This window comes from Cyanistes caeruleus, unplaced genomic scaffold, assembly GCF_971803275.1.
Source record: "Cyanistes caeruleus unplaced genomic scaffold, bCyaCae1.hap1.1 HAP1_SCAFFOLD_447, whole genome shotgun sequence".
Taxonomy (NCBI): Eukaryota; Metazoa; Chordata; class Aves; order Passeriformes; family Paridae; genus Cyanistes; species Cyanistes caeruleus.
This window is the reverse complement of record NW_028256174.1, coordinates 1-25,000: the sequence shown is the minus strand read 5'-3', so window position 1 is coordinate 25,000 and position 25,000 is coordinate 1. Positions and strand designations below refer to the sequence as shown.

The following is a 25,000-nucleotide window of genomic DNA, read 5'->3' as shown; positions in this document are numbered from 1 at the left end:
TTTTCAATTTTTATTTTTTTTTTTTTTTTTAATTTTTTTTTTGATATTGAGACAGATGAGGCAGCCATATTGTTTTTAGATTTGGTAGGTTTGTTTTGTTTTTTTTTTCTTAGTATGATTGTTTTCTTATAAATCCACATGTTAACTTATTTTTATTTAGATATTTTTGATTCCTAAGCAATTATCTTGACAATCTGTTGTTCACTTCTTAGTTAATGTTCTATCTATAAACAATTTTGATTCTGTTTTTATAGGAATAAAAAGATCTCAGAAAGCTGTATTTTTAATTTTGTTCACATTCTCTCTCCCCGCTCCCAACATTTACTATGATACTTTTGGAAACATCCCTGACGGTAGCTAGAGTTATTTGGGAAATGCTTGGCTTAACCTGGGAAATGGATTATTATTTTTGCTGCTCTAAACCTACATTGCTCCAAGCTTCACAGCCACTGTCCTGATGGATACCTGTGTGAATTAAAACAATGTTTGTGAGGCAGCTGAAGAGCTCAGACTTCAGGGAGGAGGAGAAAAGGATAGAACAGCCTGTTTCCATGGCTGTTTTTTCATTTCTAGTATGCCAGAAGTATGGTAGGCTACAGCTGTCTTCAAATGTCATTGAATTAGAGAAAAACTCTCTCCAGGGAAAATGATGCAACACTTTGCCTCACAATCCATCAGCCTTAATTACAATTAATTATATGGTCTTAATTATACTCTGATAAATTACGGTCTTAATTATAATCGGATTAGTGCAAATCAACATTGTGTGAATGGCAAGAAGAATTTGCTTGTCAACAGATGAATATGTCCCACTGAAGAATGAACAAAATCTGCCTTTACTTGGAAGAAAGGAGACATGGAGCAATGCAGTATTTGGGTTTTATCCAGTGGTAAATGGGGCAGAAGCTGTAACAACTCACCTGTTTTACAGAACACAAGCACTGATACAGCCAATAGTGCACCCACACTGAAGGGATCTTCAGAACATTGCTTTATTTCTTAACAAGAAATGGGGGCAAAATGCTGGCATTTATCTGAGCTGGAAGCCCTGTTCCTCTCCTGTTTCTCCTTGAGCACACTGTTCTCTGCAGACTTCACTGTGCAGCCCATCAATCCTCTCTTGGCCAACAGCTAAATGGCACAACTACCAAAACACAGGTGCCAGCATCATCACCCCAGCATTATTCCAGCACTGCTCTGCAGGTGCACAGCAGCACAGAATGGCTTGGCTTGGAAGGGACATTTAAAGGCCATCTAGTGCAGTGCCCTGCAGTGAGCAGGGACACCTTTGGATCAGGTTGCTTAGAGCATGAGCTTGAATGTCAGCAGGGATGGATGCCCACCTCTCTGGGCAACCTGTGCCAGGGTTTCAAAACCCACAGTGTAAAAAACATCTTCATTATGTCTAGTCTGAATCTACTGTCTTTTAGATTGAAAACATTCCCCCTCAGTCTTGTCACAACAGGCCCTACTAAAAATTCTGTCCTGTGTTTTCTAAAAGCTCCCTTAAAGTACTGAAAGGTAGCAATCAGGTCTGCGTGGAGCCTTCCCTCTTCCAGGCTGAACACCCCCAGCTATCCCAGCCTGTCTCCAAAGCAGAGGGGCTCCAGCCCTCAGAGCATTCTGTCCCTCCTCTGGACTAGCTCCAACAGGACCATGTCCTTTCTGTGCTGGGCACCCAGAGGTGGATGCAGTACTCCAGGTGGGCTCACACCAGAGCAGAGGGGTGGTGGAATCACCTCCTTCAAGCTGCTGGGCAGCCTCCTTTGGAGGCACATGGCTGGCTCATGTCCAGCCTCTCTCCTTGCAGCAGCCACAAGTCCTTCTCAGCAGGGCTGCTCTCCATCCCTTCATCCCCCAGCCTGTGGGATCAGCTGGGCTGGGACCCTGTCATAGCCCTTGGACAGAGCTGCTGGGCAGGATGAGCTCCCTGGTGAAGAAGGCAGATCCCACTCCCCACACAATTCCACGCTGGCCATGAGGTCACAGCAGCCTGTGGGGTGACAGCAGGCTGAGGTGACAGCAGGCTCTGAGGTCACAGAGGTCCCAGAGCCCCGTGGTTGCACAGCACCACGAGGACCGAGCAGTCAGTCCTTGACCACGACTGTTGCGGCAGCAGCGGCGGCAGCAGAAGCGGTGCTGACATTGGGACAGCGGTGTCAGGACAGCGGTGGCAGCAAGAGCTGCAGGACTGGCAGAGGGCAAGGCACCATGGCCTTTGCTCTGCGCCTCCTCCTCCTGCTCCTCCTGGCAGTGGCCCTGCCTGACAGGGCTGCCCAGGCTGCTCCGCAGCGAGCACAGGGAGCAGGTGAGCCCGCGGCCTGGCTTCCCTTTCCTGGGACAGCACTTCCTTCTCCTGGGAAGAGTTGGGGATGGTTTTCCACAGGCCTTTAGGGAGGATTTCCTCTGTGGGAGGGAGAGAGTCCCCAGGGGCCCTGGGCTGGTCCTGCTGCCTCTGCAGGGATGTTGCACAGGGCCTGCAAAGAGGGTGGAGAGTGACCAGAGCCAGCCCAGAGCTCCCCAGGCCCCTCTGCAGCTTTGGCCATGTCCATTGACATCTGGCTCCCACAGCCTTACCCAAACCCCTCGCAGTGCCCAGTTCCCTAAGGCAGAAGGGGATCCCAGCGCACCATGGACATGGTTCTGATATGTGCTTCCTTCTAGATTGGGAACATGACTTGAATTATTTGGGATCGCTGGTGAATGAGACTTTGAAAATCTCGGAGAATGCTGGAGGTAAGTTCTGAATTGCCACTTGTACAGACAGAATAATCTGTCAAGGTGGAATGTGCTCACTTAAGTGCCGTTTGTGTTAAGGTCGTGTGAGGGTTGAAGGATTCTGGAAATTTTTCCCTGATCCCTTCTGGAGCCTCAAGTAATCCCACAGCATCGCTGTCAGTGGGAGGAAGGAGCATTTAGCTGTCAATCTTCTAACTGTGTGCAATGCCAGTGTCTCCTTCCATGTGCTCTGTGCAGCCACGGAGAGGAGCAGAGAGGGAAGGGGCTGGGCCCAGGGCTTTGCCTTGTGCAGCTCCTTTGCCTGGCCCAGGGAGCCTGAGGATCTCCTACAGATCCACAGGAGCTCTTCAGTCCTGCCTTTCCTTGCAGCCAAGCCACTTGGTGAAGGTGATCTGGCTTCCCAACCCACATCCAGGACTGAGGCTCGGGGAGATGGCGAGGGTAGGTGAAGGCCTTTCCCCCTGGGAGAGCTGCCAGCTCAGAGCCCAAAGCTCAGCCAGGGCAGCATCGCTGCAGGTGCCAGGACAGAGCCGTGCACGTGTGTGCCCCCGTCCTGTGCTATCCCCTCACCTCTCCCATGGCTCAGTGCTGCCTGTGCAGATGAGCAGAGGTGACAGAAGCTTCTGTGGCTGTTGAGTTACAGGTGTGTCTGCAGCGAGGACTTTCCCAGCTCCTGGGTTGGTAACTGTACGCAAGCCCGGCTCCCATCGCAGGGGTGAGTGGTGTGTCCCTCCTGACCCCACAGGCTGAGCACTGGTTTTCTGGGATCCATTCCTGCAAAGGGGAACTATTTTCACTTAAGGTCCTCCAAGTGGAAAGAACAAAGCTACAGGACACCAGAAACCCCATGTGCCATCCAAAATCACTCCGCAAATGCTGAAGGAAATGCTGCAGGGAGGACAAGGTGGGTCCATGTCCCTCTGCCTTCTCCTGAGACTCAGCAGCCAGGGGCTTTCTTTGCACAGTGGGAAGAGGATCCATGGCAGCCTCGCTGCCCCACTGTTGCTTTCATGGCCTGCAGGGCTGTTTCCCAGCCTGGCCTGGCTGCAGCTTCTCCCCAGCCTCTGCAGGAAGGCATTTGGCATCAGCAGGCAGGGAGCCCAAAGTGCAGCAGGGGTCATGCTCACACTGAGATCCCCTGCAATTTCTCGGTCCCCAGGTAGATCAGAAAGGGCAGCTGTTTTGATAGTGTAGGCCCTGGCCAATGCCAAAAAATTTTCAGGGATTCTTGATCCTTAACCACACCTTTGACAAGCATTGCCTCCTGAAGTTTCCCCAGTGGGGAATGGTTCCATCTGATCCAGCTGCCCCTTTCTGCAGAAGTGGACAGAGCGGCTGTGCTGAAGGCGGCGTTTCCCGGAGGAAGCAGTGGCCCATGGGCAGCCTCTGCTGCAGGAAGGGAGGCCATGCCAGGCACAGTCACAGGAGGTAATTGCTGTGCCTCTGGGCCTGAGCCCTGCTGAGGCTTGAGCTGCCATCTCTGCTGCTTGGCAGTGCAGGCACAGCCCGGCCAAGACCGGCACAGCCCAGAGGAATTATCCCCAGCAGGCTCAGGGCACTCGGCTACTGAGCAGTCCTGCTGGGGTCCATCCATGGGAGACACGTCCCAAAACCTGGCAGGGGCTGCAAAGGGGTGCCCATGGTGGGGAATGGGCAGAGGGGGAGGCCAAGGCTCCAGTGTGTCCTGAGAGGGCCTGGCTCTGCCCCCTTGGGCTGGGAGAGCTGTCCCAGGGAAAAGAGGGATGGAGACAGAGAGGAAGGCAGGAAGTGAGGGAGAGAGGGCAGGAGTGAGGGAGGGATAGTTGTGCAACTGCCTGCTGCAGTTTTTCCCCATTGCTTTAGCAAGACTTTCAGCTGTAGCTGTGAGAGAGCCCCAATGGGCCTTGGGCTGCTCCAGCCACCTCTTCCAGGGATGTTGCACAGGGCTTGCAAAGAGCTTGGAGAGTGACCAGACACCAACCCAGAGGTCCTCTGGCCTCTGTGCAGCTTTGGCCATTGTCCTCTAACATTTGGCACCCAGGGTCTTACCTGACACCCTTGCAGTGCCCAGTTGTCAAAAGTAGAAGGGGATCTCAGCACACCATGGCAGGGTTCTGATCTGGGCTCCCTTCTAGATTGGAATCACAACTTGCATTATCCAGAGGCCCTGCTGGATGACGGCTTGAAGCACTTGAGAAATGCTGGAGGTAAGTTCTCAATGGTCCTTTCCTGGCAGAATAAGCAGTTTCAATGTCCTGGCACCACTGCAGGTGTCAGGACAGAGACATACACGTGTGTGCCCTCGCCCATCGCGTTCCCCTCACCTCTCCCATGGCTCAGTGCTGCCTGTGCAGATGAGCAGAGGTGACAGAAGCTTCTGTGGCTGTTGAGTTACAGGTGTGCCTGCAGGGAGGACTTTCCCAGCTCCTGGGTTGGTAACTGTACGCAAGCCCGGCTCCCATCGCAGGGGTGAGTGGTGTGTCCCTCCTGACCCCACAGGCTGAGCACTGGTTTTCTGGGATCCATTCCTGCAAAGGGGAACTATTTTCTCTTAAGGTCCTCCAAGTGGAAAGAACAAAGCTGCAGGACACCAGAAACTCCATGTGCCATCCAAAATCACTCCGCAAATGCTGAAGGAAATGCTGCAGGGAGGACAAGGTGGGTCCATGTCCCTCAGCCTTCTCCTGAGACTCAGCAGCCAGGACCCCTGCTCTGGCCCTGTCACCCCCCACCAGGGATGTTGCACAGGGACTGCAAAGAGGGTGGAGAGTGACCAGGATCCAGCCCAGAGCTCCCCAGGCCCCTCTGCAGCTTTGGCCATGTCCATCGACATCTGGTACTCACGATCTAACCCAAACCCCTTGCAGTGCCCACTACCCCAAGGCAGAAGTGGATCCCAGCACAGCATGGACGTGGCTCTGATCTGTACTGGCTTCTAGACTGGGATCAGGACATGGATTACCTGGAGGCCCGGCTAGATGACAGCTGGCAAGACTTGGAGAATGCTGGAGGCAAGTTCTCAATGTGCTTTTCCTGATGGAATAATGTCAAGGTGGCAAGAGCTCACTCATGTGCCATATCCCTTAACATAATCTCAGGGCTGAAGGATTCTGGAAGCCTTGCCCTGCTCCCTTCTGCAGCTCTGAGTGATCCCACAGCATCGCTGTCAGTGGGAGAAAGGAGCATTTAGCTGTCAATCTTCTTCCCATGTGCAATGCCAGTGTCTCCTTCCATGTGCTCTGTGCAGCCACGGAGAGGAGCAGAGAGGGAAGGGGCTGTGCCCCTGGGCTGTGCCTTGTGCAGCTCCTTTGCCAGCCCCAGGGAGCCTGAGGATCTCCTACAGATCCACGGGAGCTCTTCTGTCCTGCCTTTCCTTGCAGCCAAGCCTCTTGGTGAAGGTGATCTGGCTTCCCAACCCACGTCCAGGACTGAGGCTCTGGGAGATGGTGAGGGTAGGTGAAGGCCTTTCCCCCTGGGAGAGCTGCCAGCTTAGAGCCCAAAGCCCAAAGCTCAGGTGTCAGGACAGAGCCGTGCACGTGTGTGCCCTCACCCTGCACAATCCCCTCACTACTGCTCAGAATTGGCAGCTTTTTGGAGGAGGGAGGGCCCAAAAGCCAAGGCATTTTTTGAACCTTATCCCCGTATTTGACAAGCATGAGGTCCTGAAAATGCCAGCACCCAAATCAAGAACTTCTCCATCTGGTTCAGCTGTGCCTCTTCCTTTCTCAAGGGATGGACCAAAAGACCATGCAGGTGGAGACGTTTCCCAGAGAAAGCAGTGGCTCATTGGCAGGAAAGAAGGCAATGCCAGGCACAGGCCCAGACACAGGAGGTAATTGCTGTGCTGGGCTCAGCCCTTGGCGGGGCTGTGTGCCAGCAGCTCTTCCCCTAGGGCTGGCCCTCGCATGACCCAGCAGCAGCCAAAGCTGGAGGCACCTCGGCTTCCAGGCCTCTGGAGCTCGTTTCCAGCTCCTGGGAAATGGGACTCATGCACCAACATCTATCCCACTGCAGCTGCTCCCAGAGGTAGCCGTGAGCGCCCAGAGGCCCAAGGCACAGGAGCAGCCCCGAGCGGGAGCCCTGCCACGAGCCCAGGGCCACAGCCAGCCCTGGCTCCCAACTGGGCAGGGGCTGCACTGGCCCCTGACAGGGCCTGGCTCTGTCCCCTTGGGCTGGGGGAGATGTCATGGAGAAGGGAGGCTCAGGGGTGGCAGTGGCTGCTCAGGGATGGGTTTGGCCCGTGTCCCTGGAAGGAGCCACTGCCCAAGCAGCTGTGCTGTCCCCCGGGCTCTGCTCCCAGCCTTCTGGGCTTTGTTGGGTGGCACAGCCTGTGCCAAGGGCCAACAAGGTGCCTGCAGGCCCCAGCTCTGGGGGAAACAGAGAACATCCTGGACATTCCCACCATGCTGCCAGCTCAGCAGAGCAGCACAGCACGGGCTCTCACTGCCCATTGCTCCCACAGATGCAGCCAGCACCACAACACGTGTTCCCAATTCCCAGAAGGACATCGGAAGAGGTTTCTGTCAGGGAACACGCTGTTGGCCAGAATTAATGGCAGGCCTGATTTGTTTGGTGCATTTACTTGTTTTATGCGGTGTTGGAATCTGGTATTGCTGGAAGACAAAACGGTGAGTGTTTTGTTCATCTTTCCCTCAAACAGCTTCTTTTGAAAGTCTATTGTAGAATAGAAACATTCCCAGTGAGGCTGCTGTGGACCTGTAGATAGTCATTGGTTGTCCAAATAACTCTGCCAAGAGTTCTGCTGCTGCCCAGGCCTTTAATTGGCCTCTTAATTGCTGGGCCTTGTCCTGGGGAGCCCGCTGGGGCTGCAGCCAGTGCTGGCTGCCACTGAGGCTGCCTGGCCAAGAGCAGCCCCAGGAGCAGCGGGCAGAGGCAAAGCAAGGTGGGCAGGAGAAAGAGCGGGGACGAGATTGCCCTTGAAAGGCAGAGGCGCTCTGGGGCCCGCTCCTGGCCAGGGACCCAGCCCAGAGCCATCCCCTGCTCGCCGGGGCCTTGAGGGGCAGCTGTCCAGCTGGGCCAAGCTGTGCCAGCAGCTCCAGCCGTGCTGGGGAGCCTTGGCCGCTCTGGGCCCTGCTGTGCAGGAGGGTCCCTGCGTGCCAGCGGCAGCTGGGGGCCTCAGCCACCTCCTCTCTCCACAGGAGCACCTCTGCACCTTCAGATGTCCTGTCAAACACGTTAGTCTGGGAGACCTGCACCTGTCATCCTCCATCTGCAAGCCAGTGTCCGTTGTCCCTGCCACAGCTGCATTATCAGCTTATTGCTGTGCCGCCACCACCCAGAACAGGACCCTCTGTCCCTGCAGGTGCTGGCCCTGGTGCCTGGCCAGGCCTGAATGTGGGCCCCTCCTGCCAGGGAAGGGCTTGAGCAACACCTTTGGGCTTCTGCTCTGGGCTCTGGCTGGTACCACCAGCACTGGCACAGCTGCTTGGCTGGCCACAGCCTTGGCTGGGCAGGCAGCAGCCGGGCATGGGGCACCATGTTGACTTTGTTTTTCATTTTCAGAAATTAGAAACTTTTAGAACTCTTTAGAATTATTATTGGTAGAAAGTAAACCCCAAATATGTCTTCCCAATTTCCATAGTTCTTTAGGATTTTTCAAATTAGTTTTAGAATTCTGAAAAGGCAACCGCGTTTTGTCTTTGCTTTTCATTTTTAGAAATATGAAATTTTTAGAAATATTTAGAAATATTTTTTGTAGAAAGAAATCTACAAATATTTTTTTACTTATTTCCATAGTAGTTCAGGATTTTTCAAGGTAGTTTTAGAATTCAGATAATCTTGGAACATTTTACACTTCTAGAATAAAAACTGAAATTGCATTCAATTGGTGATCTTTATTCTAGGAAGAACTAAGACACCCCAAAACACCCAGCCTACTGGAGAGGCTCTTTTCCCGCTGGAGATTTGTACCTAGTCTCAACAACTAACCTAAGACCTTTCCCCAGATATTTTTCGGGACTTCTGACAAGCTCCCCTCTTAGGCTTCAGAGGGAATCTTTGAGCACAGTGAGAATCTCCCGCTGTGCAGGAGGGTCCCTGTGTGCCAGCTGCAGCTGGGATCTCAGCCATCTCCTCTCTCAATAGGTGCCCCTCTGCAGCTTCACAAGAAAGGCCAAACACCTCCCTCAGGGACACCTGCACCACACATTTCACATCTCCATGCCCATGCCCAATGTCCCTGTCACAGCTGCATTACCAGCTTGCTGCTGTGCAGATGCTGCCACCACCCACAGCAAGGCCTGTGTCCCTGAAGGGACCCGCCCTGCTCTGTGGCCTGGACTGAAGGTGGGTCCCTCCTGCCAGGGCAGGGCCCAGCACAGCTCTTCTGTTCCAATAAAGAGATGGAGCTCTCACCCCAGTGTCCAGCTGGTACCACCAGCAAAGCCCACACAGCACCAGCCCTGGCTGAGCCCCATGTCCAGGAGCAGGCAGGGCTGACCAGAGTGTGGGTGGCAGGAGCCAGGCAGGGGCTGCTGTGACCAGCAGCGGGGCACTGAGGGGCTGGGGGAGTCCGTGTTGAGCGTCCCTGGGATGAGGGCACATTTCCTTCAGTGGCATCACCTGGGCCTGGACCTCCTCCACTGCCAAGCCCAGGAAAAGAGGAAACCATCAAGAGCATCTCCTGGGACACCGCCTGACCAGCAATGTCAGCAGGCAAAACCAAGGTTTTGTTTAGCAATGACCCTTTGAAGAAGTCAAAGATTGACAGTCAGGGCAGTCCAGTAGGACAGATGGGAGTACTTCCCTCTGGGAAGGGGCTCCTGTCACTTCACAGTCTCCATCCCCCGCCGGGAACCACAGAACTCCGGCCAGCCCTGCTCCCCCCCGTGCCCTTGTCAGACCTGGGGGAGAGGATGAACCGGAGCCCTGTGACCTCTTCAAAAGCCAGAAACCAAAGAGAAAGAGAAATTCCCGGGATTAACTTTTAAAGGGTGGTGTTCACAGGTTGATGTCACTTTTCAATGGGCAAAACTACTGTCAGAATTTTGAAGTCTCAAACAGCAGATGAACTGAAGAACCTGCCCTAGCTCTTCCAAACAGGGAAAAAGAATTTGAATTTTATGTGGGTGTTGAACAGAAGCAGGCCAAAGGAGTTCTAGTGCAAGAACACTACAGGGCAGTTCTTGAAGACCAATGGCCCCTTTTTCTAAAATGTTAGACCACTTGGCGAGAGGTGGCCCCATTGTTTGTAAACTTGTGCAGCCACGGCTTTAATGGTAAGTGAGGAGAGTAGGAGGCTCTCTAATCCTTAAAGCCTCACAGCAAGTTAAGGCTGTGGCAACCAAGAAAGCCCCTCACAGAACGGGATGATCCAGATTTAACAAGTGGGAAAGAGTTTAACCCCACTGTCTTTTAACTGGTCCCGAAGGTGAGACCTGAAGGAAACTCATGACTGGATTCAGGTAATAGATCTCCAGATGCCAAGGAGATATTAAATTATCCTCCCTGGAATTAAAGTTGGGAATTTTTTCTTTCCCTAGAGCAGTAAATTAGGATGTTGGTGGAGGTTTCTGGTTCTGTTCCCAACAGGGCAGCCATTTGGCACAGCCCATGAACACAGCATTGCAGTCCATGTGGCTGTAGGACAGATCCTTGTGTTCCGCTTCTTTCCTCTCCCACTCCCCACTGCCACCAGCTCCCCCCGGGCAATGAGGGGGTTCCCGGCTGAGCGAGGGCAGCACAAACGTGCAGCAGCTCAAGGATCCACTCCCTGCCCACTTGCCGGGACAGAGCTGCCCTGGGCCTTGCCATGGACAGAGGCTCCCCCTTCTCTGCTCGCTCTGACCCTCCTGCCCCAGCCTCGCTCACTTCCATTCACGTTCCTCCTGTCAGGGACACTCTCCACACGGATCATGGCTCTGATTCCTTGGATCCTCAGCACTGATTATCCTGGATTTTAGCCAGGGCTTCCCCTGGGTTTGGGGCTGGGCTATGCAGGCTGGAATGTGTGGAGCTTTCCCCAGCCACCGTTCGGGGTGTGTGTCTCCCTTTTCCCCAGCAATTTCACTCTGTCTCCTTCCCGACGTTTCCCCTCAGCAGGGTTGAGCCTTTTGCCGCCCTTTTTCCCCTCAGCGCTGGCCCCGCCCCCCCCGCTCAGGCCTCGCCCCCCTCGGCTCGGAGCGGCTCCCCGCCCTCCCCTCCCTAATGAACGCCGTTCCTTCCTCCCTCATTAAAACCTCGCTAATTAATGTCCTGGCGGGCAGGAGTAGGGCTTTGCAGGAGCTCTGTGGGACAGCCTGGCTGCGTGGGGCAGGGCAGAGATGCCGGCTCTAGGCCCTCCCCTTTCAGGGCAGGGATCCAGGGCACCGGGAGCTCCCGCAGAAAAATGCTCCGTCCCGGCCCACAGCTACACGAAAGGAGAGGAGGAAAGCAGGGTGCCAGAAACACAGCAGCCCTCAAGAGTTCCCCAGCTGTGTGTTCTGCCCCCTCCCACCTCTTCCAGCTCCATGCCATGTGGACAGGAGCTCACAAAGAGCAGGAAAACAGAAACAAGCTCCACAGCGAATTCCTGGGAGAAAAATCCATGGATGGCCAGGAGGCTGCTGTGGCTCCTTCCTGAAAATCGGGGCTGTTGGGAGCACGGCACAGGGTGTCCCAGGACTTAGAGCTGGACACTGAACCCTCCTGGATCTCCTTGACACCCGTCCCAGGCAAGGACTGTCCAGGATATCCTCCTGCATCTGCCCCAGGAAGGTCCCCGCTCCCTGGTGCAGGACGGGACGGGTAGAGGACAAGGAATGAAGGTCAGGAGAAGAATACGGAGATGCTTCTTGCCACTGTAGCAAGAAATTTGGTGCAGTGAAAGCTCAGCTGGAGGTGAAGGTGGCCAAAAATGTGAGGCACAATAAAAATTGACTTGTTAAATACATTTATTAAAAAAATATAGAAATTACATCATCCCTTTCCAGGATGTGGATGGTCACCTGACAAACACGGACATAGACACCGTACAGGTTTTCTAATGCATTCTTTCCATCCCTCTTTGCATCTCACCCATCCCTTCCCAGTGGAAAACATGCATTATACCAAGGGACACTGCAAAGTCCTGGAAAAGGGCAAGCCCTCCTCAGCAGAAAACAAACCACCCCTGACTGAACCACAGCATTCCCATCTTGAATCCAAACGCAGCATGTGCCAGCTATTGGGAAGAAAGGAACCCTATGGCAGTCAAGACCAGAGCAGTGGGACAAGAATGAGCGCTCTTTGGAATATCCTGATTGATTTACAACAGAGGCTCTGCAGAAGTTGGTGAGCTGCTAAGAAAAAACTCTTGCAGTCCTTGCCAGACATTTAAGGAGATCTCCCCAGAGACAGAAGAACTTCTCCTCCCTTTGTCTCTGGGGGATCTTCTCCAGCACAGAGTAGTGGTTGTTTGAAGTTGGTGCAGCTGCAGCATTCTGGGAGCTGGGGCTTGACACAGGTGGCAGCAGCACTCTTCCTGATGTGCTGCCACTTGCTCCAGGGAAGGATTCACTGCAAGGGGCTGAGCTCCGGTTCTTATTTCCAGGCTTTTCCCGGCCATGTTCATCTTCAGGGATGAGCCGGTTGTGTGACCCCTGAATTGGGTGGGGCCGTGATGTCACAAAGGAGCTGAGCGCTGGGGTGATGCAGGGCCATGATGTCACACAGCTGTGCTGGCCACAGCACTGTGACATCACCACGCCAGCCCTATATAAACCGGGCCAGCCCCCGCAGCTGCCAGTGCAGTCACCATGGGACGTGCCGTAGCCATGTGTGACGGTGGCATCCTGATGCCTGCACTTGTCCTGCTGCTGGTTGCTGTGGCTGGTGGGCCATTGGCCACTGGAAACCACGGAGACAGCAGACGAGGAGGAGATGGAAGCGCCCCAGGGTTAGGCCCAGAGGCTCATGGAGGAACCGAGCAGCCCCTGCAGCTCCCAGGTTCTCCAGGCCTCGGGCGACCCCTCGCAAGCGGCCAGGTGCTCCCACAAGCCCTCTGGAGAGCTCCTGCAGCTGCAGTCCCTGCATGGCAGTGGCCCAAGAGCTGCAGGAAGTGATGATCCAGCACTGGGCACACAATGGGACATTTGTGCCGCTCTTCTTTGGGATGTGGCAGGCGATGTGGAAAGAACTGGAGAAGCTGATGAAGTGAGGCCACCTGCCCTGCTGTGGCTCGCCCAGCTTCTCCAGAAGCCGCCATCCCTTCAGGAGGCTGCTCCCAGCAAGATTCATCATCCCTGGGAGAGCCTCAACCCTTGCAAGGATGGCACAGCAGAAAAGACCTGTCATCCATGCAAGAAGCTCAGGCTGTCAGAGAATGTCCATGGTGCCAGGAGCCTCCGCTATCTCTGACAGCCTCCATCCCTCGGAGAGGCTCAGTCAGACCTGTCAGCCTGCAGAAGGTGCAGAGCCCAGGGACAGGTCTCCCAGCTCCCTTGGACCCTTGGACCTCAAGAACATGGGTGCAACCCTGACCACTGACAGGGCCAGGGAAAGCCCCCAGGTCCAAGTGGGAGCCCAGCCCGATCCAGGGGAGCCATCTCAGGAGCAGGTGGAGGAGCAGCAAGTGTCCTGGAGCCAGCAGCTGCTGGACCGCAGCTCCCAGGACACGGTGCTGGATGTGCCAGCTGGCAACAGCCCGTGCCTGGTGGAGGAGAAAATTCCTTAGGGACCAGGGAGTTGCTCCCATACAGCCACCGACTACCAACAAGGTTTCCATACCAGCAGGTGAGATCTAAGGAATTGTCTGAGGCTCCCATGGGGCTCTTGAGGGGCATTCCCAGGCCAGGCCAGGGCTCCTGAGGGCAGCCTAGTTGCTGGCTGTTTGCAGAAGGCACTGATGCCAGGGCTTCAAACCAGACCTCTCTGCTTTGCAGCTGCTCCTGGGACCCCCCTGTGCGAAGCCTCGGGCTGTAGCCCTGGCCGTCCACAAGAGCAGAGTCCAGCCCAGGACACCGGGGACAGCAACGGTGCCGCCCTGCCCCGCTCCACTCGGGCTCCTGCAGCCGCCTCTGTGCCCTGCCCTGGCCCAGCTGTGCCGCTCGCCAGCCCAACGGCTGCAAGGCGGTGGCCGCTGCCCGGCGCACAGGGGGAACCAGGTCAGAGCAAGGTGGCCGGCACTGGCTGGGGCCGCTGCACTGGCGGGCACTCGGGGGGTTCCTGGGCACAAGGCTGATGGCTCAGTCTTGGGCACAGGGCACAAGAAGGAGCTGTGGGAGCTGTACCAGCTGGGCCCGCAGCTGGGGAGTGTTGGTTTTGGCACCGTTTTCTCAGGGACCCGCCTCTCAGATGGGAGCCTGGTAAGTGGCCAGGACGGCTGGGCATGGCAGGAGGGCCGGGGGCAGCGCAGGGCAAGGCTTGAGCTCAGCCCCCCTCTCTCCATGGCTTGCAGGTGGCCATCAAGTGCGTGGCCCAGGACACGGTCCTGCAGTGGGACGAGCTGGTGAGTGAGCGGGAACAGCAGGACAGAGCGGGCTGTGGCAAGCAGGGATATGGCCGGGGCCAAGGGTGGGACACGGCCGCGGGCAGCGGGTGTGGGCTCAGCGTGCGAGGCCCAGCACGGCGGGCCCGGGGATGCCAAACAGCAGCGGTGGGTCCAGGCAGGGGCCACCTCCCAATCAGCTCCCAGGCGGGAGGAATGCCAAGCAGCAGGGAGGCTGCCCAAGGCGGCACTAGGGCATCCCGGGCAGGGGCATTGCAGCCACAGGGGAGCATCAGGCCCTGTGATGGAGGCATAGTCTCGTCCTCACAGCCCGACGGCACCTGTGTTCCGCTGGAGATTGTGCTGATGGAGAAGGTGGGCTTTGGTTGCCGCAGAATCATCCAGCTCCTCGACTGGTTCGAGCTGCCTGACAGCTTTGTGCTGGTGATGGAGCATCCGGAGCAATCTCGGGATCTCTTGCATGTCCTGCTGGAGCAAGAGTTCCTGAGCGAGGAGGCAGCGCGCTGGCTTTTCTGGCAGGTACTGGAGGCCGTATGGCACTGCACCACCTGCGGCATCCTGCACCGGGACATCAAGCCAGAGAACCTCCTCGTGAACCCGGAGACTGGCGACCTGAAGCTCATCGATTTCGGTTGCGGCACCTTCCTCCAGGAGCGGGCCTTCACACAGTTTGCCGGTGAGCCCAGAGTGCAGGTCCTGCTCCCAGTGCCGGGCACTGCACGGCCCCATTCCCTCCTGGGCCGCGGAGTGCGGCATTCAGCTGGCTGCCGGCTGCCCTGGGGCATGGGGCAGGTGCTGTGCCCCAGGAGCCGGCTGCTGGCCCTGCCGACAGCAAGGGGCTGCAAAAGCCGGGCCCCGGTGCCTCAGCTTGGAAGGCTCGCAAGGCCTTGGGCTGCTCCGCTGGCCTTCTCAGCCTTGCAGAATGGTTTCTGTGCTTTGGCCCATTGTCAGGGGGAGGCAGGCAGGCCTTGGGGGGAAGTTGTGGCCACAGCAGCCGCCCCTGCCTCTGGCAGGAGGCTGGCGCCAGGCTCTGGAAGGCAGCAGCCTGCGCCTGAGCAGCGCCGCCCTTCTCCCCTAGGAACACGCACGTACTGCCCACCCGAGTGGATCGGCCTGCGCTGCTACCACGGCAATGGGGCGACCATCTGGTCCCTGGGCGTGCTGCTGTTTGAGATGGTGTGCGGGTTCCTGCCCTTCGAGAAGGAGCGTGACATCGTGTTGGGGCAGCTCCTCTTCTTCCTGCAGGAGGTCTCTCCAGGTTGGTACGTGGCCTGAAGAAGGCAGGCTTTGGCAGGTGGCACCGCGCAGCCCAGCCCGGCCCTCCCGCAGCTGCGCGGGACGTCCATGTGCCCTCAAGGGCCGGCTGCAGCAGGTGGCCCGTGGCAGGCTGGGTGTGGCACGCTTGGCTGAAGGAGGGGACGCTTGTCCTGCCGTGCCGCTCTCCCGCCCAGGGCAGCTCCGAGCACACGCAGCGTGGCCCGGCTTCAGCAGGCGCAGGGAGCAGCTGGGCAGGAGCCTTCTGCAAGTGAGCGCCGTTTTCTGCCTTCTCTCCCCAGAGTGCCAACATCTGATCCGCTGGTGTTTGTCCAAGCACCCCATGGATCGGCCAGTGCTGCAGCAGATCTTCTACCACCCTTGGGTGTTGGGCGGGCATTTCTGATGTCTTGCCGCAGCCTCTGCAGCACCCAGTTCCCGTGTCCCACGCAGGACTGAGGGCCCAGGAAATAAAACAACCCGAAACCCACTGTGGGCTGGCGAGTCTGGTCCTTGTTAGCAACTTCAGCTAAGGGAACCTCTTGGCAAATGGGGTAATCAGAGCGTTCCCTTCAGCCTTTGTCAAGCTTTTGATGCCTTTCCTCCAGGTTGTCCCTCAAAATCAGAGGGGGGTGGAGCCTGCACAGTCCCCCCCAAATCGGTGAGAGGCAGAGACTACTCCCAGGCCCCTCAAAACTGGAGGAGGATGGAGACGATCCCTGGGCCCCCCAAACTGAAGGGAGATAAATACCCAACCCCCCCAAAATAAGAGATTAATGGAGCCCAGAGTAGCCCCCAAGTGCAAGTGGGAAGGGGAGACTGCCAGCCCCCCCAAAGAGGAGGGGAATTGTGGCTGTGCCAGCCCCGCAAATTGCAATGGGACAGAGAACACCCTTGGTCTGGAAAAGGTCAAAGAGTGGTTGGGGGCTGCCAGGATGGTGACAACACTGGCACCCCCCAAATCAGAGGGGGACAAAGAGCCCGCACAGGCTTCCCAGAAGCAGAAAGGGGGCAGCAAATATCCCCTGTCCCCCTAAGTCGGAGGGGCACAGACACAACTCGAGCCCCCCATATTGGAGGGGGACAGACACAAAAAGCCCCACAAAAAGAGCATGGGGAATCAAGACCTCTACCGGCCCTGCAAAGGTAAGGAGGATGGAGAAACTCCCCATCTGTCTTCGTTTTGGAAGACAGGTGTGTCATGGGGTGACTTTACCTTTAAGATAGCTTTGGGAGCTGGGAGGAAGTTGGAGCTGCGAGAGGCTGATGGGAGTCTTTTCTTGTGACCAATTATTGGTCATTTCTAAGAATTGACAGCAGTTTTGACCATTGAAAAGTGAGATCAACTTGTGAACACCATCTTGAGATGTAAATCCAGGGCTCTCTTGTTCTCTTTGGTTTCTGGCTTCTGACGAGGTAACAGGCTCTGTCTCGGCCTCCTCTCCCCCTCCAGGCCGGACAAGGCCGCAGAGGGCGGGGGGGGAGAAACGGAGCCAGCCGGCCTGGCTTGGTTTGCAGTTTCTGCTGCTGGACTGAAACCTGACACCATCAACATCTGCAGCTTTCCAAGACTTTAACTCTTACTACCTGGATAAAACGTACAGATTACTCCTTTTTCCCAGAGAGACAGAGAGAGAGAGACAATCAACATGAAGAAGACATCATAAAACCGTCAAAGACTGTGAAGGAAAGAGTTAAGTTTTAGATGAGGAAGAGAGAATAAGGAGATGCTTTAATTAAGCTGAAATATTTTTCTGTTAAAGCTATGGAGATGGACAATAGTGTTCTGAAAAAGAGCTCCTTTAATTCATGACAGAGTATATTGGGAGGAATGGAGTGTTCAAAGGGTGGATTTAGAGCAAATAGTGAAGCGATTGTGATGCTGTGAGATACTGAAACAGAGGGAGAAGTAATAGTTGAAGATTTGTGGCCTTTTGAGAGGCAAAGAGCAAACTTCTGTTTCCAGGGAGATTCACAGAGACAGATGAAGAGAACTTTTGCCTTTGAATAATTCATCCTTAAAAATGACACCCCTAGACTCATTGACCCATACACACCTCAGAGTGATGTGAAATGGGAAGAGTGAACTGCTGACAGATTTTTTCCAGGCAGCTGGCATCAGATAAATAGAAAGCTATAACAGAAATGGTTTTCTTGCGAAAAACTCCATAGATTAGCAGAAGAAGACTTCTGTTTCTCTACAAAGCTGATGAAAAGACTCTAGCAGGAATTGGGAATGTTTTAAACACCAAAGTTCCAAGTTTTTTGTTTCTATGTTGTCATGTGAACAAAGGAATGGTTGGGTAGTGGGGGAGAAGGAGGTTTTCTGGAAGTTATTCTGGTTTTCTTATTCTTGTAGTTCTGTTAAAAAACTTTCTTTATTCCTTTAAAGTTTTAAGCCTCTTTTGCTCTTATTCTAATGTATATCTCACAGCAAGAAATAAGCAAGTTTTCTTGTAATTTTTTAGCTGCTGCTTTAAAACCATGACATTTATTTGGTGCATTGGCCAGGAAACAAAATTAGGAAATCTAAACCACAACATTGTGCTGCACCCCAGGGCCAGGCTCTGCCTCTCTTTGCTCTGGCTGCTGCTTCCAAGCTGTCCTCTGTGATTTGGATTTGCAAGCCACCTCTCTGACCAGCTTCCACTTTGCTTGAAAAATTCAGCACCATGTGGGTGGCTGAACAAGTCCCAGAGCTGGGGAGAAGGATTTGAGATGCAATTTGCATCCCAGAGTTGTTACAGTGGGGAAAATGTCGCATCCCTCCTGTGCCTGGAGCTGCTAATCTTGTTGCAAACACTGAAAACCTCTTCAGCTTCTCTCATTCTACCTAAATTTGATGACTGCTTTGATTTCACACCTCTTTCATGCAGGTTTTTCCTCTGTCCTTGGCTAGAATTGTCAGGCCTGAGAAATTTTGTTGAGCCTTGGGACAGCTCCCATCATCTATCCCTGCTCCTAATGCTGCTTTGAATTCTCTTGGGAATGTGAGCATGAGGGAAACTGGGGGGACTTTAGTGAGAGGAAAAGTGAGGCACAGAGGCTGAAGTGCAAATGCAGAGTGTGCAGGGTCAGCACAGTCTGCAGTGCTGTGGGGATTTGGGCCATGCAAACAGATGTTTCTTCTCTGGGAATGGCTGATTCCTTCTGTGTGTCTCCTCCTGAAATTGCTGTGCACCAGGGCTGGTGCTGGAGCTGCAGCAGCACAAAGTTACCAGGGAGCCGTGTGGGAGCCAGTGGGAATCATTTCTTTGCTGCTTTGGATGAAAAGTTGTGACATGAATCTCATCAGTGTCAGGGAGGTGCCACGTTCATGCTGCTGCAGTGCCCACACACTGTGTCTGGAGACAGCTCAGGAGAAAAGGAAGAAAGGCCAGGATGAAATCCCATCTGCTACTGAATTCTATCAGAAAGTGCTTGGAGTGAAGTGTGTGAAGTGACTGGGGAGAGCTGGATAGAAGGGACAGCTCTGAGCAGTGTGTGGTACATCATCACATCCTTGCAGTGATCTTTGCACAGAGATGAAAAAGTATCAGTTTGCATGGCCTGAATCTGTGGGTCTGGAAATTCTGTGTGTTGCACAAGCTGTGCTGAGCTCATCTGGCTCTGAAATAGCTGAAATATCATCTCTGCACCTTAGGCAGGAAGAGCATCAGAGTTGTGAAGAGATGAATAAAAATCAGTCGTAACCCAGAAGCAAACCTTGGCAATAGACATGTGTGGCAGGTGAGGAGACAAAGCTTTCATTCTTGTCCTGGGAGAATGAATTCAGCAATAAAAAATCCTGTCTCTTGGCATTAAAATACTTTAGTTTCAGCTCTGCCCCAGCCCATCAATGTCCCTGTGTGGTTGGGGGTTGTTCTCCCCCTGTAGCTCTCTGCAGGTTGGTGCTAATTCAAGATGTTCTGGCAGGTTCCAATGTTTTGGTGCCCGAGCAGGGAGTGCAGAACAGGGATTACAAGTGCTGACATTTGCTGTGCTAGAAAGTCCAAGGGACAAATTTGTGCCAATTAAGGTCTCCCCTTTAACTAGGAGGAACAATTGATGTTGTGCTTGAGGCAGAGTGTGGTGAGAGAGGGGGTTTCCAAAGGAAATCTTGGTGCATGTGGGCCAGAGGCCCCTGTGCTGAGGCTCCCTCCAGGCTGGCTCCAGCCCCTCAGGGTGCCCAGGAAGCAGGCTGCCCGCAGCCCAGTGCAGCCTCCTTAGCCCTGGGGCTAGCCAGGGAAGAGCCATGGATGAGGCTGAGCCCTGCTCCCATGTGGGATGCCATGGGACAGGGCCCACTGGGATTTGCCCCTCCAGCTACCAAGTGTGTGCAGAGAAACTGCAAGGAGAGGGTGAGCTCTGTCAGTGGGACCCCCTGTGCACAGGGAGCCCACTCCTGGGGTGGCTGTGCCAGCTCCCGCAGGGACATCCAAGCCTTGGTAACAACAACAACAATAAACTATAGAACCTATTTACCTAAGAACGAACATATCTAACAAAACTACATGAAACGTATTTACAGAACACTTAAGCAAACTCCAAAACGTCTATCAGAACACAACAACTGTAAAACGTATATACAGCAGGGTGGCATCTGTGTCCGGGATGTGCCTCAGTCCTGGAAGAAAAACAAGTAGCACGGTCAGTGCAGTCAGGCATGGAGGGGTGTTCCATGTGCTGCCAGGCTGGGACACTGGCACAGTGGGACTCTGCTGCCAGAAGTGAGGCTGGCTGGGGCTGGGGGCTGTGGCCCAGGCATGGGAACAGGGCTTGTGTGGCCCAAAGCAAGCCCAGGCCAGGCCAGGGATGGCCAGCAGAATCCAGTGCATGGGCTAGCGTGTCCCTGAGCAGGGAGTGCCCAGCCCAGCCCCAGCGTGGCAGCAGGGGACCCACTCTGCCTGTGGGGAGCACCTGCCTGTTCTGCTGCTGGCATGGGTCTTCATCCCAACACCATGTCCTCCTCCTCATCTTCCATATCAATCTCCATCTCCTCAATACTGTCTTCCACGTCCACCTCCATTTCTTCCTCTGTCACATCCACATCCATCTCTTCCTCTCCCGTCTCCTCTCCATCCACTTCCATTTTCTCTTCGGTATCCATCTGTGTATCCACCTCCATCTCCTCTTCTGTGTCTGTGCCAGCCTGCAGAGGTAGCAAAATCTCCCAGTGGGGTCCCTTTCCCACACTATCCCACAGAGCTCCAGCCCAGCCAGGCAGCTGCGGAGTGTCCACCTCTGTGGAATGGTACCATACCTTCTTTGGAGCAAATGCAGACATCCTGCAGGGATGGAGAGCAAAATGCACTCAACGGGGAGCTTTTGGGACTGCTGGGGGTATGAGGGAGCAGGTGACAACAAGGTGACAGGGGTAGGCCTGGAGCAGGGTGAAGAGCATGCTGACACAAGGAGCCAAGGGTTGTGTTGTGGCCGTTGCTGGATGCTGGAAGTTCTAGCTGGAGCGTGCACTGTGACATCAGTGCCAGGAGCCCAGGCCCAGGCTGAAGTGGACAAGGGAGATGCTAGAATGATGGAATCCCTGGGTGCTTGGGCTTGGAAGGGACCCTAAAGACCATCTTGTTCCAAGCTGAGCAATCTTCCCCCAGAACAGGTTGCTCAGAGCCCCGCTCCCAGCTGGCCTTGGATGTTGCCAAGGATGGAGCATCCCCAGCCTCTGTGCCCAGCCTGGGCCAGTGGCCCAGCAGCCTGAGTGGAAAAGAGCAGCTGCATTAGATCCAACTTCAATCTCACTCCTGCAGTTGAAAGCCTTCTCCTCTCTGTGCCCATCTTTCCTAGAGCTGCAGGGAGGCCTCCCCAGCCCCTTCTCTTTCCAGGCTGAGCATCCCCAGCCCCACATGGACAGCACTCAGATCCGTGGGGGTCGAGGCTAAAGGGTGGCAAACGGCATCAGGAAGTGAGAGATGGAAGCTTTTGGAGATGGAAGGTTTGCCTCTAAATGGAGAAAAGAAATAAAAGTGGAGGGGAAAATGGTGGGACTCTGGCTCTGTTCTAACTGGGGAAGATTTTCTCTTCTACTTTTCTGTCGTGCTGCCCCAAGTTTTGTTGTTTGAAAGGAGGTTTGGCAAAATATTCACTGTCTTCTCCATTAATAAAGAAAACCCACAAAATTCCAGTAAAATCTGATAAAATTCCTACAAAAATCCCACAAATTGCAGAAAAAATGCACAGAACTGCAGAAAAAATCCACAAAATTCCAGAAGAATTCCACAAAAAGTACTGGAAAATCCCACTATTCTTTAATTTTTCTTTAAATCCCTCAACATTCTAGAAAAAATGCACAAAATTCCACAAAAAACCCAAGAAAATTCCGTAAATCTCCTCAAATTCCCACAAAATCGAACCAAAATCCCTCAAAATTCTTGAAATCTCCTCAAAATACCACAGAATCCCAGAAAAACTCCACAAAATTCCCTAAATCTACTCAAAATCCCAGCAAATTCCAGAACTATACCACAAAATCTCCTCCAGTATCCACATACGGCCAGAAATAACCCTCAATATTCCAGAAAAAAACCACAAAATTCCAGAAAAATCCTTCAAAGTTCCACAAAAATCCCACAAAAATCCCACAAAAATCCCACTAAATTCCCCAAATCTTTACAAAATCCCACAAAATTCCAGAAAAAATTCCATGAAATTCCCTAAATCTCCTCTAAGTCCTTACAAAATTTCAGAAAAATCTCACGGTTTCCCAAATCACCTCAAAATTGCTCGATATTCCCTAAATTTTCTCAAAATTGCATAAAATTCAAAAAAACCCTACAAAATTCCAAAAGAATTCCACAAAAATATTGAAATTTTCTCAAAATTCCACAAAATTCCAGAGAAATTCCACAAAAATCCCACAAAAGTCCACAAAAATCCAGGAAAATCTCACAGAATTCCTTAAGTCTCTTCAAATTCCGACAAAATTCCACAAAAATTGTTCAAAATTCCACAAAAAAATCCACAAAATTGCAGTAAAATCTGACAGAATTACTCAAAAATCCCACAGAATTCAAGAAAAATTTTACAAAATTGCAGCAAAATCTGATAAAATGACACCAAAATCCCAAGCATTCCACAAAAATCCCACATAATTCTACAAAAATGCCACAGAATTCTTCAAATTTTCATAAAATCTACAAAAATCCAGAAAAAATCCCACAAAATACTTTACATTTTCTCAAAATCTCACAAAATTCCAGAAAAAATCCACAAAATTTCAGAAAAATCTCACGGTTTCCCAAATCACCTCAAAATTCCTCGATATTCCCTAAATTTTCTCAAAATTGCGTAAAATTAAAAAAACCCCTGCAAAATTCCACAAGAATTCCACAAAAATATTTAAATTTTCTCAAAATTCCACAAAATTCCAGAAAAATGCCACAAAAATCCCACAAAAGTCCACAAAAATCTAGGAAAATCTCACAGAATTCCTTAAGTCTCTTCAAAATCCCACAAAATTCCACAAAAAATGTTCAAAATTTCACCAAATTTCACAAAACTTTAGTAAAATCTGATAAAATTCTACAAAAATTTCACAGAATTCAAGAAAAATTCCACAAAATTGCAGTAAAAACTGATAAAATGACACAAAAATCCGAAGAATTCCACAAAATCCCACGTAATTCTACAAAAATGCCACAGAATTCTTCAAATTTTCATAAAATTTACAAAAATCCAGAAAAAATCCCACAAAATACTTTACATTTTCTCAAAATCTCACAAAATTCCAGAAAAAATCCACAAAATTCCATCAAAATCCAAAATAATTCCAGAGAAATTCCAGAAACTTCCACAAAAATCCCACAGAATTTCCTACATTTTCTCAAAATCCCACGTCTGATGGACTGACATTTCAAAAAACAAACACCTAAGGAAGTTGAAGCTGCTGGAGGCTGAGAGGAGTTTTTCTCCTGGCCCATAAGAGGCCATTGCTGAGAAGTGCCAGCAGTTTTGACTCTGTCAAAAATCTCCAAAAATCCCACAAAATTCCACAAAAATCCCACAAAATCATTTAAATCTTCCCAAAATTTTACAAAAAATATAGAGAATTTCCACAAAATTCTAGAAAAATTCCAAAAATTCCATACATTTCCTCAAAATCCCATAAGATTCCCCAAAAATCTTACAAAATTCCCTAAACCTTTTCAAAATCCCACAAAATTATTTAAATCACCCCAAAATCCTGCAAAATTCCCGATGGATCCCACAAAATTCCACAAAACTTCTACAAAATGCAATACATCTCCTCAAAATTCCAGAAAATTCCCGAATAATCCCACAAAATTATTTAAATCTCCTCAAAATCCTCTAGAATTCCAGAAAAATTCTACAAAATTACCTAAATCTCATCAAAATCCCACCAAATTCCAGAAAAAATCCACAAAATTCCACCAAAATCCCACAAAATTTCCTACATTTTCCCAAAATCCCACGTCTGATGGGTTGACGTTTCAGAAAACCAAGAGAAGCACCTAAGGAAGTTGAAGCTGCTGGAGGCTGAGAGCAGTTTTTCTCCTGGCCCATGAGAGGCCATTGCTGAGAAGTGCCAGCAGTCTTGACTCTGTCAAAAATCTCTACAAAATTCCACAAAATTCCACAAAAATCCCACAAAATCATTGAAATATCCTCAGAATTTCCACAAAAATCTAGAAAATTTCCACAAAAATCTAGAAAAATTTCAAAAATTCCATACATTTCCTCAAAATCCCATGATTCCACAAAAATCTTACAAAATTCCCTAAACCTCTTCAAAATCCCACAAAATTATTTAAATCACCCCAAAATCCTGCAAAATTCCCGATGGATCCCACAAAATTCCACAAAACTTCCACAAAATTCCATACGTCTCCTCAAAATTCCAGAAAATTCCAGAATAATCCCACAAAATTATTTAAATCTCCTCAAAATCCTCTAGAATTCCAGAAAAATTCTACAAAATTACCTAAATCTCATCAAAATCCCACAAAATTCCAGAAAAATCCACAAAATTCCACCAAAATCCCACAAAATTTCCTACATTTTCTCAAAATCCCACGTCTGATGGACTGACACTTCAGAAAACAAAGAGAAGCACCTAAGGAAGTTGAAGCTGCTGGAGGCTGAGAGGAGTTTTTCTCCTGGCCCATAAGAGGCCATTGCTGAGAAGTGCCAGCAGTTTTGACTCTGTCAAAAATCTCCAAAAATCCCACAAAATTCCACAAAAATCCCACAAAATCATTTAAATATCCTCAGAATTTTACAAAAAATCTAGAAAATTTCCACAAAATTCTAGAAAAATTCCCAAAATTCCATACATTTCCTCAATATCCCATAAGATTCCACAAAAATCTTACAAAATTCTCTAAACCTTTTCAAAATCACACAAAATTATTTAAATCACCCCAAAATCCTGCAAAATTCCCGATGGATCCCACAAAATTCCACAAAACTTCTACAAAATTCCATACATCTCCTCAAAATTCCAGAAAAAATTCCAGAATAATCCCACAAAATTATTTAAATCTCCTCAAAATCCTCTAGAATTCCAGAAAAATTCTACAAAATTACCTAAATCTCATCAAAATCCCACAAAATTCCAGAAAAAATTCACAAAATTCCCCAAAAATCCCA

At 51.6% G+C, this 25,000-nt stretch overlaps 2 protein-coding genes and 1 long non-coding RNA gene across 3 annotated transcripts; all 3 read left to right on the top strand.

Annotated features, from left to right (window-relative positions):
• Window positions 1–2,083: 2,083 nt before the first annotated feature.
• Window positions 2,084–4,609, top strand: LOC147645377 (uncharacterized). The gene is made up of 4 exons (XR_015282388.1): window positions 2,084–2,308; window positions 2,665–2,736; window positions 3,109–3,180; window positions 3,383–4,609. It is a non-coding gene; the product is annotated as an uncharacterized LOC147645377 (long non-coding RNA).
• A 277-nt stretch (window positions 4,610–4,886) lies between these two features.
• Window positions 4,887–8,558, top strand: LOC147645376 (uncharacterized). Its single transcript, XM_086874687.1, has 6 exons — window positions 4,887–4,925; window positions 5,116–5,187; window positions 5,275–5,376; window positions 5,586–5,729; window positions 6,099–6,170; window positions 6,449–8,558. Exons 3-6 carry the CDS (start codon window positions 5,346–5,348, stop codon window positions 6,625–6,627), a joined length of 426 nt encoding a protein of 141 aa, XP_086730813.1. The 5' UTR covers window positions 4,887–4,925; window positions 5,116–5,187; window positions 5,275–5,345; the 3' UTR covers window positions 6,628–8,558.
• Window positions 8,559–14,461: 5,903 nt separating this feature from the next.
• Window positions 14,462–15,887, top strand: LOC111942761 (serine/threonine-protein kinase pim-1-like). Its single transcript, XM_086874686.1, has 3 exons — window positions 14,462–14,819; window positions 15,222–15,401; window positions 15,700–15,887. Exons 1-3 carry the CDS (start codon window positions 14,489–14,491, stop codon window positions 15,801–15,803), a joined length of 615 nt encoding a protein of 204 aa, XP_086730812.1. The 5' UTR covers window positions 14,462–14,488; the 3' UTR covers window positions 15,804–15,887.
• The last annotated feature ends 9,113 nt before the right edge of the window (window positions 15,888–25,000 follow it).